This window comes from Ovis aries, chromosome 13, assembly GCF_016772045.2.
Source record: "Ovis aries strain OAR_USU_Benz2616 breed Rambouillet chromosome 13, ARS-UI_Ramb_v3.0, whole genome shotgun sequence".
NCBI lineage: Eukaryota > Metazoa > Chordata > Mammalia > Artiodactyla > Bovidae > Ovis > Ovis aries.
Genome location: NC_056066.1, coordinates 37,172,324 through 37,185,498, shown reverse-complemented (window position 1 = coordinate 37,185,498; position 13,175 = coordinate 37,172,324). Strand labels below are relative to the sequence as shown.

The window sequence follows — 13,175 nt, the reverse complement described above, 5'->3', positions numbered from 1 at the left end:
GAGCTCATTTCTCTCTTGAGTCTGGCCTCATGACTTGTTTTGTCCAAAAGGATGTGGTGGAAGAGATGAGCCTGGCCCCCACGAGGACCACAACTGTTCTTTCTCCTGAAACTGCCCAGGTGCCATGTGGACAAGCCCAGGCTGCCCCATTGGATGATGAGAGACCGTAACCCTTCATGCTGGTCACCCCAGCTGATAGCCAGCCATCCCCCAGAAATGTGAGAGGCCAATCTAAGCTGGCCAGTCCCCAGCCCACCTGCCATCCGACCGTGGATGCACGGGCAGCCAGATCAACAGACCTGTCCAGCTGACCTGCAGACTTGTGAGCAATGTCGGTGCTTATTCATTCTGGGATTTGTTATGAGGCATTATTAGGCAATAGATAACTGATATGCTGGACAAGCAAGGCTGGAGGGATAACCAATTTAGCTCAGTTTATTATTTTAAAAACAGGAAATATTGAAAAAGTATAGACAAATTCAGTGAATAACAGAATGAATCTCAGATGGCCAACACTCAAGTCTATCAAAGTCAAGGGCTTCTCATAACTTAGTTTTTTTGTGAGTATACTATGGTTTATTCATCAGAACCCTATTAATAATAGACATTTGGGTGTCTTTTTTCTTCTGTTTGGAGAAGGAAATGGCAATCCACTCCAGTACTCTTGCCTAGAGAATCCCATGTACAGAAGAGTCTGGCAGGCTCCAGTCCGTGCGGTCTCAAGAGTTAGACAAGACTTAGCTACTAAATGATCTCCATTCTTTTGTTAAATACAAATGATTAACGTTGTGTATACATGTACAGTTAATATTTTACCATATTTGACTAATCATTTTTGTGAATGAGTTTAAAGGAAAATATAGATGTTATTTTCCCTCAAATTGTTTAATATATATCTCTAAAACATGATGATATCCTACATAACCACTAGAGCATTATCACACACATAACATAATTGACAAAATGGTAGTTGTTTTTCTGGGAGAGCAAAAAGAGAATCATTCACAGCAGAGACTTCTCTATAGACTGTTCATGTCTGCTGCCTTCATTTACATTTTATGTATCTTCAAAAAAATTGTTCCGAATTCTGTAAATGGTTCTCTATTTATCCTCCGTGTTGCTGATTCAGTAGTCTGTTCTATTGCATCTGCTTTCTGATGCTTCAAAATTATTTTGGCTAATGTTTTGATTTTAAACAGAATGTGCTATTTAATCAATAAAATATTTTCTTTTTTTTAAAGATGAGAAGGTCATTGCTGAGGTGCAAAGGATGAAAACTAAGGCAATGGTGGTGTGCAGAGAAAACAGGAAATTGATTCAGAGGACAGTTAGGGATGTTGCTCAGAGAACTTTAACTTATAATGAGCACTTCTACTGTGGCTCTTTTGAGACACCTTCAATTCTCCAGGGAGGGTAGATGAGCTCTCTTTTGATCATGTACCCACCTGTATCCTATTGTAGTCCATATGGTTTTAATTTTAAAGAATATGCCTTGAGGAAAATGAACCCTTGAGGGAACAAAGGACAGGTAAAGAATATTTACCTTATTTGTCATGGAGACACTGGTCACAGAAGAAAGTTAAACAGCAGAGCAAATATGTAGTGAAGTTATGGTCCACAGCCCAATTCCCACTTTCCTGAGCAAAGCAAAGTGTGTGGTTCTGAACACAACACGTTAGGGCATCCTAGACTTCACTGGGGCTAAAGGAGTCAGTAATTACAAGGGCACATCCCTCTGTCTTATACTGGCAGAGATTTTTTAAAGAAAAAATTTGGCCTTGCTGTGTGGCTTTTGGGATCTTAGTTCCTCAACCAGAGATTGAACGCACACTCTTGGCAGTGAAAGTGCCAAGCAAGTCCTAACCTCTGGACCTCCAGGGAATTCCCTAGATTTTTTATTTTTTATTTTTAAGAAATAACAAACCTCAAAAGCTCAGATGAGAGAATGGATGTCTGAGAAAAAATAGCAGGAACATTCATTTATCCCTTTGGCATAAACTTTCCTCACTTTCTGTCTAGGTGGAGAACCTCTGATTTAGATCCTATAGAAATTCTCTCCGTGAATTTCACAGTTACATTTTCTGGTGCTTAGAGGATGCCTACCATTTGCCACACTGTATCAAGTCTGTATGCATATCCTAGTACCTCAGGCAAACCTTCAGGGTGGAGTTTAGTCGCATTTTACAGATAAGAAAAACTGATTCAATTCAGGGATCTCTTATTTCATACCAAGCAATTAATAATATACTACTGCATTTGTCCATTATAATCTACTGAATTTTTCTCTGTTAAGAATAATTACCACCTCGGGACCATAAAATCCCCCTAATATGGTGAACAGTTTCCAAAGTAGAAATGATTATGCCAATATATCTCTATTGCAATCCATATCACTCTCTCCATTACTCCCAAATCTGCACTATGTCTGTTTCTTTTAGTTGAAGGGGAAAATTTAAATGACGAAAACTTGTATAATCCTGGTAGGGGAATAGAAAAAGAAAAACTCGGAACTTTGTGGTATTTCTCCAGTGACTCAGAAAGTGTGAAAGTATTAGTCGCTCAGTTGTGTCCGATTCTTTGTGACCCCATGGGATGTAGCCCACCAGGCTCCTCTGTCCATGGGATTCTCCAGGCAAGAATACTAGAGTGGGTTGCTGTTCCTTTTTCCAGGGGATCTTCCCGACCTAGGGATTGAACCTGGGTCTCCTGCATTGCAGGCAGATTTTTTACCGTCTGGGTCACCGAGAAGTCCTAGTGGAATTTCTTCAGTGGCTCAGAAGAGCTCTCCACGTTCAGCTGTGTTGGATTTCACTGTGCTTTGGTTTGGATAGAGAGAGGGTTGATTACAAGCAGCAAACTTTGAGCTAATATCAGCTTATGAGGTAGTCTCAATGCTCACATGAAAGAAAAACTTAGATTAGGTCTTTGAAGGCAGTTTGGATTTTATTATCCAGGAGGTGATTTCAGAATTAGTCCATGAAGATGAAATGGAAAGATGTTCATCTATTTCTAAACCATTTAGATGTCACCAGGGTAAAGTATTGGTTTCTATCACTGTGCTAATAGCCAACCAGAGAGGACATTCTTCTCACATGTTCTTTTTTGGCCTGTCGCATTGGGTTCTTCAAAATGAAATATGACTTTTAATTTAAAAAAGTTAATCACTGAAAATCTTTCTTATTTGAAGGTTTAACTAATGCTATCAATCAAATACATTCACCTAGAGATAGACGATCTTTCTCATCCATTTATCCTTCCTTCCCTTCATTTTGGCTGTTTGAATAATAAATATCTTCTCTCTTCCTGAATTTATAGTAAACTTTTTGTAACCAGGAATTGCATCAAATCCAGAATCTCTTACTCTTTAGGGTGTAATGGATAGAGCACGCTGCACCTGGTGATGCTCTGTAAATATTGCCGATGGTGGGGATGACATTTCAGTGGTACACGCCTGTCAAAGAAATGCTATGCAAGAGAGATTTTTATGGACAGCAGCATGGTAATAGACTTCGGATCTGCAATGCATCACCAAACACTGACCTAAAACCCAGCAGGGTTGGAAGATTATTGACAAAGCATGGGCTGCAAGCCTAGGGAGAAGCTGGCAGCCCTCAAATGGACAGATGTCAAGGCCGCTCAACATCTTGGCCCGGCTGAGAAGGTGTGCCACCCATCCATCAAGCAGCCAATCAATATTTATGGAATGCCAGCAAGAAAAAGATGTGATGCTGGATCCTGACCAATCAGCTGTAGCTGGGTTGCGTATTATGGAGGCTTATTAAATATGTGTTATTTCTGCCTTCTTGCAGTTCGGGTCATTGTTGCTACTGTGGCTACTATTATTATTTTGCTTGGCCCAAGTCTGTATTTCTCTGACTGCAAGCGAGGAGGAAATTATACTCCTTTTCCAAATTCCTCAACTGTGTTTCAAATACATCCCTGGAGCGCAGATGCCACATGTAATTACTAAATGGTTCACAGTAGAATAAATACACTTTCTCTGCTGAAAAAGGAAGAAACCAACAAAATCAAATTAAGCACAGGGCAAGGGGTTCTAATACACATCTCCTCTAAAAGCTGTCCTGCACATGTATGAAGTTTGCCTTCAGAAAAAGTCCTTGGCTGTAAATTCCCACTGGCTATCTATTTTACACGTGGTAATGTATATGTTTCCATGCTACTCTCTCCATTCATCCCACCCTCTCCTTAACTTTCTACGGTGGTGAGGAGACCGTGATGGAGAGCATGAGCTTTCCTGGGCAGCTACTCCCTCGGAGTTCTGACCAGCCTCTGTGGCCAGGGGGTTTGGCTGGAGCTGCGACAGCAGCAGCAAGCTCATTGCCAGTCAGTACCTGTCAGCCCTTCGTGGGCGTTTTGATGCTGAAACTGTCTTATCCAAGAGCCCGAGTCTGCAGAACAAAGATGGGGTGTTGGGTTTTATGCCCATGCCCAGAAGACAGCGAGTGAGTGAGTGATAGTCACTCAATTGCTTCTGACTCTTTGCGACCCCATGGACCATGGCCCATCAGGCTCCTCTGTCCGTGGGATTCTCCAGGCAAGAATACTGGACTGGGTTGCCATTTCCTTCTCCAGGCCCAGAAGAGAATGCCTGAAGAAACTGGCAGGCCTCGGGGCTATACAGCTGACCAGAGACTCATGCCTCCTGGACAGGAAACATTGCTCTGGCCAGAGACAAGGGCTCAAGGCTCTCAGAACCTCAGGCAGCAGCATGCCTGGAGGGTCTTTTCTGTGCCCACCCCATGCAACCACAAGAGCTCTTCTCTTCTCCTAGCAATCGTCCAAACATCTCATGCCTGCCTCCTCCACAGAGCCTTCTCGGATTGCTGACTTGTGCGCCAGCCTCTAACTCCCGGACCAGTTATCCAGCTACTGAACACATCTGTAGCCCTTGCCTCTGCTTCTTTGCCTAATTTCTGTTAATACCCTATTCACCCCAGAATGCACTCACCCCTTCTCCAAAGTCTGCCTAGTACCTTCATTTAGATCCGGGACCAAAAGCCACCTCTTCAAGGAGGCCTGTCCCCATTTCCCCAGGCAGAGATGGCAAGAGTTTTGCATTTCCCCACACTCTCCTTTACTGTGAGGCAGTGCCTGTAACCATCCCCCTCACTGGTGGCAAGTCCTGTCTCCTGTCTCACCAGTTGTGTGACCTTGCACACATGACTTAATCTTGCTGTGCTTCAGCTTCCAAAATGGGGATTATAATGTCCACACTTACTTCAGGAGGTTAGGTTGAGAATTAATAGACACAAAACATGAACACAGTGCCTTAAACACATGCGGGTGTTAGTCATTCAGGCGTGTCTGACTCTGTGCAGGCCCAAGGACTGTAGCCCACCAGGCTCGTCTGTCCATGGGATTCTCCAGACAAGAATACTGGAGTGGGTTGCCATGCCCTCTTCCAGGAGATCTTTCCAAACCAGGGATTGAACCCAGGTCTCCTACATTTCAGGCAGATTCTTTACCGTCTGAGCCACCAGGGAAGCCCAAGTGACTGCTTAACAGGCGTTATGCTTCCTTGCGTTGTTTCAACCCTGGGTATACTTAGCACTCAGTGATTCAGGCTTCTCTGGCCTCCTCACGGGACATTGCAGGCTCCTCAGAAGCTTATCCACCAAAACTAATAGCTTCATGAGCACCGCACTAAAGCCCCAGTTCTCTTTATCTCTTCTTATGCCCTATGACTTAATTTTAAAACTTTATCACTCTTTTTAATGTTTTTTATTTATTTGGCTGTGCTGAGTCTTAGTAGCAGCAGTGGGATCTGGTTCCCTCACCAGGGTGAGCCCTGGGCCCCCTGCATTAGGAGTGCAGAGTCTTAGCCACTGGACAACCAGGGAAGTCCCTGTGCCCTTTGCCTTTAAAATCTACTTCTTGCTATAGGAAACATCAGAATACACAAAAGTAGAGTGAAATCTCTTGTAAATATCACCATCCAGCTTCTATGATTATTAACTCATGGCTAGTTTTATTTTCTCTAATCCCCCTCACTCTGTTTTCCCCTTCCCCAGGCCCCTAGCTATACTGAAGAAAGACTAGGCATAACATTTCTCCCAAGGGTGACTTTTTAATGAACTTATCCTATACTCCTGGGAAGGATGATATATTCACATTCTCCTTCTGCCAAGCAGGAATCACCTCCAGGATTCCAGCACCCTACTGTTTGGACCACAGACCCTCCCAGTGCTATGGGCCTGAACTTTGACCTGCCTTCCTCCCATAATCACTTTCAATAGTAGTTTTTATTTATTTATTTTTAATTAATTTTTTAACTGGTTTTGTAAACCAGTAAGCAAAGACCATGATCTGATCTGTGGTACCATCCAGGCTTTGTAATAACAAGCCATGATGGATGAGGATTTTTGAAAATCACTTGATAATTGTGAAAAATCTCATTTACTAGTCAGAGTGTCCACTGTGTCTTGAGTCATTGGTGCCTTAGCAGGCAAGGATCATCCTTGCCTGACTCACGATGACTGTGTCTGAAGCAATTGGACACTTGGGGATTTCACCGCTGGCAATGAAGAATTTCATTACCCTAAGCACTCATTAGTCCTGGAGGACTTTAGCCCATTTAAAATTGAACTTTCAAGAACAAGTTTGCAAATGAAATTATTTAAGATAGAGGACACCTCCACTTTGCTTTTGTTTTTGTTTAAAGAATATTCTTATAGCTCATTACACGGAAGACTTACTTGAGGGGGGTGGTCGTGTTCAGGTTCAGAAAATGAGTTGGGATGAAACTATTCTGTTGTTTATATTTTTGTGCTTGGATCAATCCATCAAGATGAATTTAGTATCTACTAGCTATAGAGGGGGAGAAGGCAATGGCAACCCACTCTGGTATTCTTGTCTGGAAAATCCCATCGAGGGAGGAGCCTGGTAGGCTACAGACCATGGGGTCACTAACAATCGGACACGACTGAGTGACTTCACTTTTACTTTTCACTTTCATGCATTGGAGAATAAAATGGCAACCCACTCCAGTGTTCTGGCTTGGAGAATCCCAGGGACGGGGGAACTTGGTGGGCTGCTGTCTGTGGGGTCACACAGAGTCAGACAGGACTGAAGCAACTTAGCAGCAGCAGCAGCTGTAGAAGGGGAGGCAATAGCTGGCACATGTAATGCTACTGCTCTTTGTTTTTTCTAACTTCTTATTTTATATCGGAGTATAGCCCATTAAAAACGTTATGATAGTTTCAGGTGTGCAGTAGAGCAAGTTAGCCACTCTCATACATGTATCCATTCTCCCTCAAACTCCCCTCCTGTCCAAGCTGCCACATAACATTGAGCAGAATTCCCTGTCCTATATAGCTAGTGCCTTTTCTGATGGCTTGTGGACAGCTGGTGACTGACAGTGCAGAAATCAGGCCCATGCTCATGGCCCTTCTTAGAACAAGGTTCCAGGCACCGTTTATAATAATGTCTTCTCTGTGGTTTAGTGACTTCTATTTGGTGACTTCACATCCCTGTGTCTGAAAGTGGTTTATTAGCAAGGATCTAGGGTTGTAAGTCACAGGGAGTAAGAGACACTTCAAATCAAAAGTTCTCCAACCTTTTTAATATATCCTCCCTAGTAGTTCAGATGGTAAAGAGTCTCCCTGCAATGTGGACTCGATTCCTGGGTCCCATTGATCCCTGGGTCAGGAAGATCCCTTGGAGACGGGCATGGCTACTTATTCCAGTATTCTTGCCTAGAGAGTCCCATGGACTGAGGAGCTTGGTGGGCTACAGTCTATGGGGTCACAAAGAGTCGGACATGATTGAGTGGCTAACACTTTCAAGCTCATACACTTTTACCAATCCTAAACACACACTTACCAATTCTGCATGATGACTTTAAACTGCAAGTAAGGTTAATAGAGAGTGGGGACTATGCTTTTGCATATTAGCAATGATCTTTTTAAAATGTTACAAATTGGACCCTTTACTCTTTTCTGCCTTTTCTGTAATTACCAAGCTCTGTGTGCTTTGTCTATGCCCCAGACAGTCTCTGGTCAATTCAATAATTGTAGGAACACAGTCTAATCTACCTGGTCCACTCAGGACCTGTCCCTGGCCATTCTTTGTTCTTTTATAATACACTTCTGTCTTTTATAATAAAAACGATGCTTATAAAATAATGGTACAACTTGGACTCAGACACAGAGCTTGGGTTCCAGTGTTGGCTTTGAGATTTACTGGTTGTTTGACCAGGTAAGTCAGGCAATCTTTCTGAGCCTGTTTCCTTATCACTAAACTGAGGAGGACAGCGTTTATTTCAATTACCATAAGTTTGTCACGAGAAGTAGAAGAGATAAGTAAAGTGAATAAAGAAGCAGAAGTGATTAAAGTGAGCTTCAGTCATTAATTGAAGTTCATATGTTCTATCAAGTTCACTCAAAAACATCAATAATGGGGAAGTATTGGTTTCAAACTTAACTGATATTGACAAGCCACTTGTCTCAATTTCTTGATATTTCTCACCTGTGAGAAATTAGGCATGAATCTTACTTGGAGAAGAAAGAGGCTATGTTTTCATGTTTAGTAGCAAAACAGGTTGAAGAAAAGCCATACTACCATTGGGTAGTGTTGCATAATAGTATATCAAGTAGAGCATCAGACCTAGAATTAACAATACTGTATTGTGTATTTGAAAACTGCTAGGACAGTAAATCTTCATCACAAGAAAAAAGTTTTTTATGTGACTATGAGTGGTGTCAGATGTTAACGAACTTATAGTGGTGATCATTTTGCCGTATATACAAGTATGGAGTCATTATGTTGTATGCACGTGTACGATTCTTTGCGACCTCAGGGACTGTAGCCTGCCACTCTTCTGTCCATGAGATTGTCCCGGCAAGAATACTGGAGTGAGTTGCCACTTCCTCTTCCAGGGGAGCTTCCCGACTCAGGGACAGAACACCGGTTTCCTGCATTGCAGGCAGATTCTTTACCACTGAGCCGGCAGGGAAGCCCTGTTATGTTGTATACCTGACACTAATTATGCCTTAGTAAAAAATACTTCCAACCTATGCCAATTACATGTACTGTTTTGTCAAAAGGGACTACATGAGCTGTTATGAGGTCACAGCAAAAACACTTTCCAAAAACGTACAGACACAGACCGAGGGGCAAAAATGTTCTCTGCAACAGTTTCAAGAGATCAAGTGAAACTCATATGTTTACATTCACCTTGTGGGGTGTTGAGAAAGGATTTCTTATTACTCCTATTTTATCTTTAAAAAGGTGGCAAGTAATTCCTATTCAACTGAACAATATGGTTGAAAGAAATTTCTAGAATGTCGCCATATTAAAAAAAATTCAAGAATTTAAAAAATATAGCCACAACAAAGGAAAAAGTCACGGTATAATTTCGTGGAGCACTGAGATTATTTTTCTGGTGATATTCAAGCCTTAAAACACAGAAGAGAGTGAACTAAAACCCCACTCCTGATGTCCCAGACATCCCCAGAGGCCCAGTTTACCTGTTAAACCAGTCATCTGTGTATCTAGGATACGGATAGGGATCATTGCTGCTGAAGTCGTAGCTCGCCTCAGCGTTCTGCAAAACACAAGGTGTGTTATTAGGTCATAAATCCAGAGCACGGGCATGAGAAGATGCTAAGAGACACAACTGTCTTATGTGGACAGTCTCTCACCCAGGGCTATGTCAACCTGCTTTCTGGACCAGCCCTTGGAGAGGTGACAGAGCAGGTGTGTGTCCGTGGAGGTTTCTATCCTCTCCTGGTATCCTCTTTTCCAAGCTCCCTCACCCTAGCCTGTTCCAGGTTCTCAAAGTGTTAGCAAATTTGGTGCTACCCAGGACCATCTCCATTCTAAGTTGAGGGACCACTGTGGGTCAGTGGGGCTCACTTGGAGTCAAGACTCACATTAAGCTTCCCTGGACTGATGGCCAGAAGGTTCTAGTTCTCATGTCACAAGTGAGGAAGCCTGTTGCTTTATGTACAACTCATTCCCAGCTCCCAGCTTTGGGCCGACAGAGGCTTGCCTCCTTTACGATTACGAGTGTTAAACTCAAGACCCAAACACTGGCCACAATATCAACCTCATTTATTTACTCAACAAATATCATTGCGTCTAATATATACCAGGCCTTCCCTGGTAGCTCAGCTGGTAACCTGCAAGGCAGGAGACCCCGGTTTGATTCCTGGGTCTGGAAGATCTGCTGGAGGAGGGATAGGCTACCCACTCCAGTATTCTTGGCCTTCCCTGGTGGCTCACAAGGTAAAGAATTCAGCTGCAATGCAGGAGAGCTGGGTTCGATCCCTGGGTTGGGAAGATTCCCTGGAGAAGGGAATGGCTACCCACTTTAGTATTCTGGCCTGGAGAATTCCATGGACAGTCCACGGGGTGGCAAAGAGTTGGACACGACTTAGCCACTTTCACTTTTCATTTTCATATACCAAGGACCTTTCCAAGGATGGGAATACAGTGGTGACATCCCTGCCCGCATGTAACTTACAGCCTAATTGGGGGGGACAGATATCAACCCAACAAGTAAATACAGGATTGCAAACAAGGGTCTTCTTAACCCTACAGGTTACCATGAAGAGTTTAAATTCTATGCAGTTCAGCACCTCCATTTTTCCCACTGAGAGTCTTGCCCCTCAGAAATCAAGTATGTACTCACTTAATTTGTCTCTAAGTGATTTCATGTTTTAATTTTTTCCATCTTGGTCTTCAACTGGTCAGCCTTTTATTTTGGTTCATGATGGGAGATAGTCCCCCACCATCGGGTGGCTAATCCCTTCCTTCCTCCTCTCTGCCTTGTAGGCTGCCCAGGGATGCGGAGTTCCATGAAGCTCCTCTCTTCTCATCCCACCCTCCCTCCTTTGTTTTTGAGATCTGCAACCAAGATCCCAGATGGTTTCCTGGTCCACAGTATCCACTTGGCTGGGAATCCCTGGGTTAGGTGAGTATTCCAGCTTGGAGATGTCTCGATTCCAAGGCACCCTGAGACATTTTCAGGAGTTGTGCCCTTTTATGAGACAAAACACTGTAGTTTGTAATAGTGTTACGTGACATTTGCATGATGTTTTTAAGAGCAAATTGACCAGTTCCATGAGTCTGGGTTTCCATTTGTTGGATGGCAAAGGGCCATCAGTAGCTGGAACGACCTGAATGTAATACTAATGTAGTAAAATAAATGTGCCTGGGGCAGAAGTCACCTTGAAATTTGTTTAAAATTTTTTCATTTAAAAGGTTTAGCTTTACTGAGGTATAACTGATACACAAAATACCCCATACATTTAATGTGTATATCTTGCTGAGTTTGGACACGTGTATATACTCATGACACCATCTCCACAACCTAGGCACTCGACATCCCCATGACCTCTAAGAATGCCCTTGTGTTCTTTTTTTTTTGGTAAGAACATTTACCATGAAATCTATCCTCTGAACATATTTTATGGTATATAATACTGTATTGTTGACTGTTACATGACAGAGGTCTAGAATTTATTCATTTGTATAACGGAAACATCATATTCATTGAAAAACAATTCCTCATTCCATTCAAAATTTGGATCACTCATTGTATATTGGGCACTGAACATGGCTGTGTTCTAGAATCTAGGTCTTCCTTCAGTTCCTGGCTTTAGAGAGGATAACGTCCTGTCTCCAATGGTCATAATTATTGGCAAATACCCAAATCACCTGCATTCACCATTAATATAATCCCATCTTTGGAAGACCCTCTCAGATTTGGAGTATTTTTTTTTTCTTGACTTTTCTTGATCTATTTAGATTCAGTTCTTTCAAGGGATACTATCTTAAAAGTAACTTCTTCCTCTTCTCTAAGTATGTTTGGTTACCTCTAAACTTCCCTGAATTTTTGAGACAAGAGCATCCTTAGGTAGGGTTGGTGGAGTGGGAATATCAAGAGGAATACAAGGTAATAGTTTATCTTTTGCGTTTCAAAGCTGAGGTTGAAACTTTAAACAGTTGATTTGGAAGATTATTTGCTAAGCTTGGTTTGTTTCTATGTAAAAGAGATTAAAAGGCCATATTCTGAGGTGAGCTGAATGGAAAATTCATGGACTAGCCCTCCTGAGGCCCTCAGAGGGGACCCTGAGTGCTACCTCTCTCTTCTGAGCTGGGTTCCTGGAGTGGGAAGGGGATGCATTGGAATGTTGAACCTCAGTGAGGTCTGGGACTCATCCTAGGACAGTAGCTGAGGACCAGAAGCAGCTCTGTGGGGTGTCTTAGCTGAGGGACCTGGGGTGGGCCCCCTCTGTGCTCTGTGATGCACAGAGAAGAGCAGGAAGCAGCAGAATAATGTTGGGAGGCTGAGATTAGTGAAGTCCAGGGGTGAGGACATTGAGGATCCAGGGTTCAGAGAGAATATACGAGCAGGGATGACTGAGGCCCATGGGGGTGGGGCTGCAGCTGTTGGTTCTAAGGTGGAGAGGTGATGAGACATGAGCTCTAGGACCCCACCCCCTCTTCTTGATCCTGTGCTAGTCCTTTTAAGCTTGAGGGTGGAGGCAGGAGGGTGGGGGCACAACTTGAGCAGGACAATGTCAAATTTCTACCATCAGTAGAGTAGCTTGTTGGATAGAAATTAAACGGTGGAAAGTTCTGAAAGAGATGGGAATACCAGACCCCCTGACCTGCCTCTTGAGAACTCTGTATGCAGATCAGGAAGCAACAGTTAGAACTGGACATGGAACGACAGACTGGTTCCAAATAGGAAAAGGAGTATGTCAAGGCTGTTTATCATCACCCTGCTTATTTAACTTCTATGCAGAGTACATCATGAGAAACGCGGGACTGGAAGAAACACAAGCTAGAATCAAGATTGCCGGGAGAAATATCAATAACCTCAGATATGCAGATGACACCACCCTTATGGCAGAAAGTGAAGAGGAACTAAAAAGCCTCTTGATGAAAGTGAAAGAGGAGAGTGAAAAAGTTGGCTTAAAGCTCAACATTCAGAAAACGAAGATCACAGCATCTGGTCCCATCACTTCATGGGAAATAGATGGGGAAACAGTGGAAACAGTGTCAGACTTTATTTTTTTGGGCTCCAAAATCACTGCAGATGGTGACTGCAGCCATGAAATTAAAAGACGCTTACTCCTTGGAAGAAAAGTTAGGACCAACCTAGACAGTATATTCAAAAGCAGAGACGTTACTTTGCCGACTAA

General features: G+C 43.0%; 1 protein-coding gene across 1 annotated transcript in view; it reads right to left on the bottom strand.

The window, feature by feature from the left end:
- The window catches only part of LOC443027 (neuroendocrine convertase 2), a 240,527-nt gene that overhangs the window by 43,314 nt on the left and 184,038 nt on the right, over window positions 1–13,175 (bottom strand). The window contains exon 6 of the mRNA XM_042230652.1: window positions 9,489–9,565. Within this exon, the coding sequence (XP_042086586.1) occupies window positions 9,489–9,565 (77 nt within the window). The remainder of the gene's footprint in view (window positions 1–9,488; window positions 9,566–13,175) is intronic.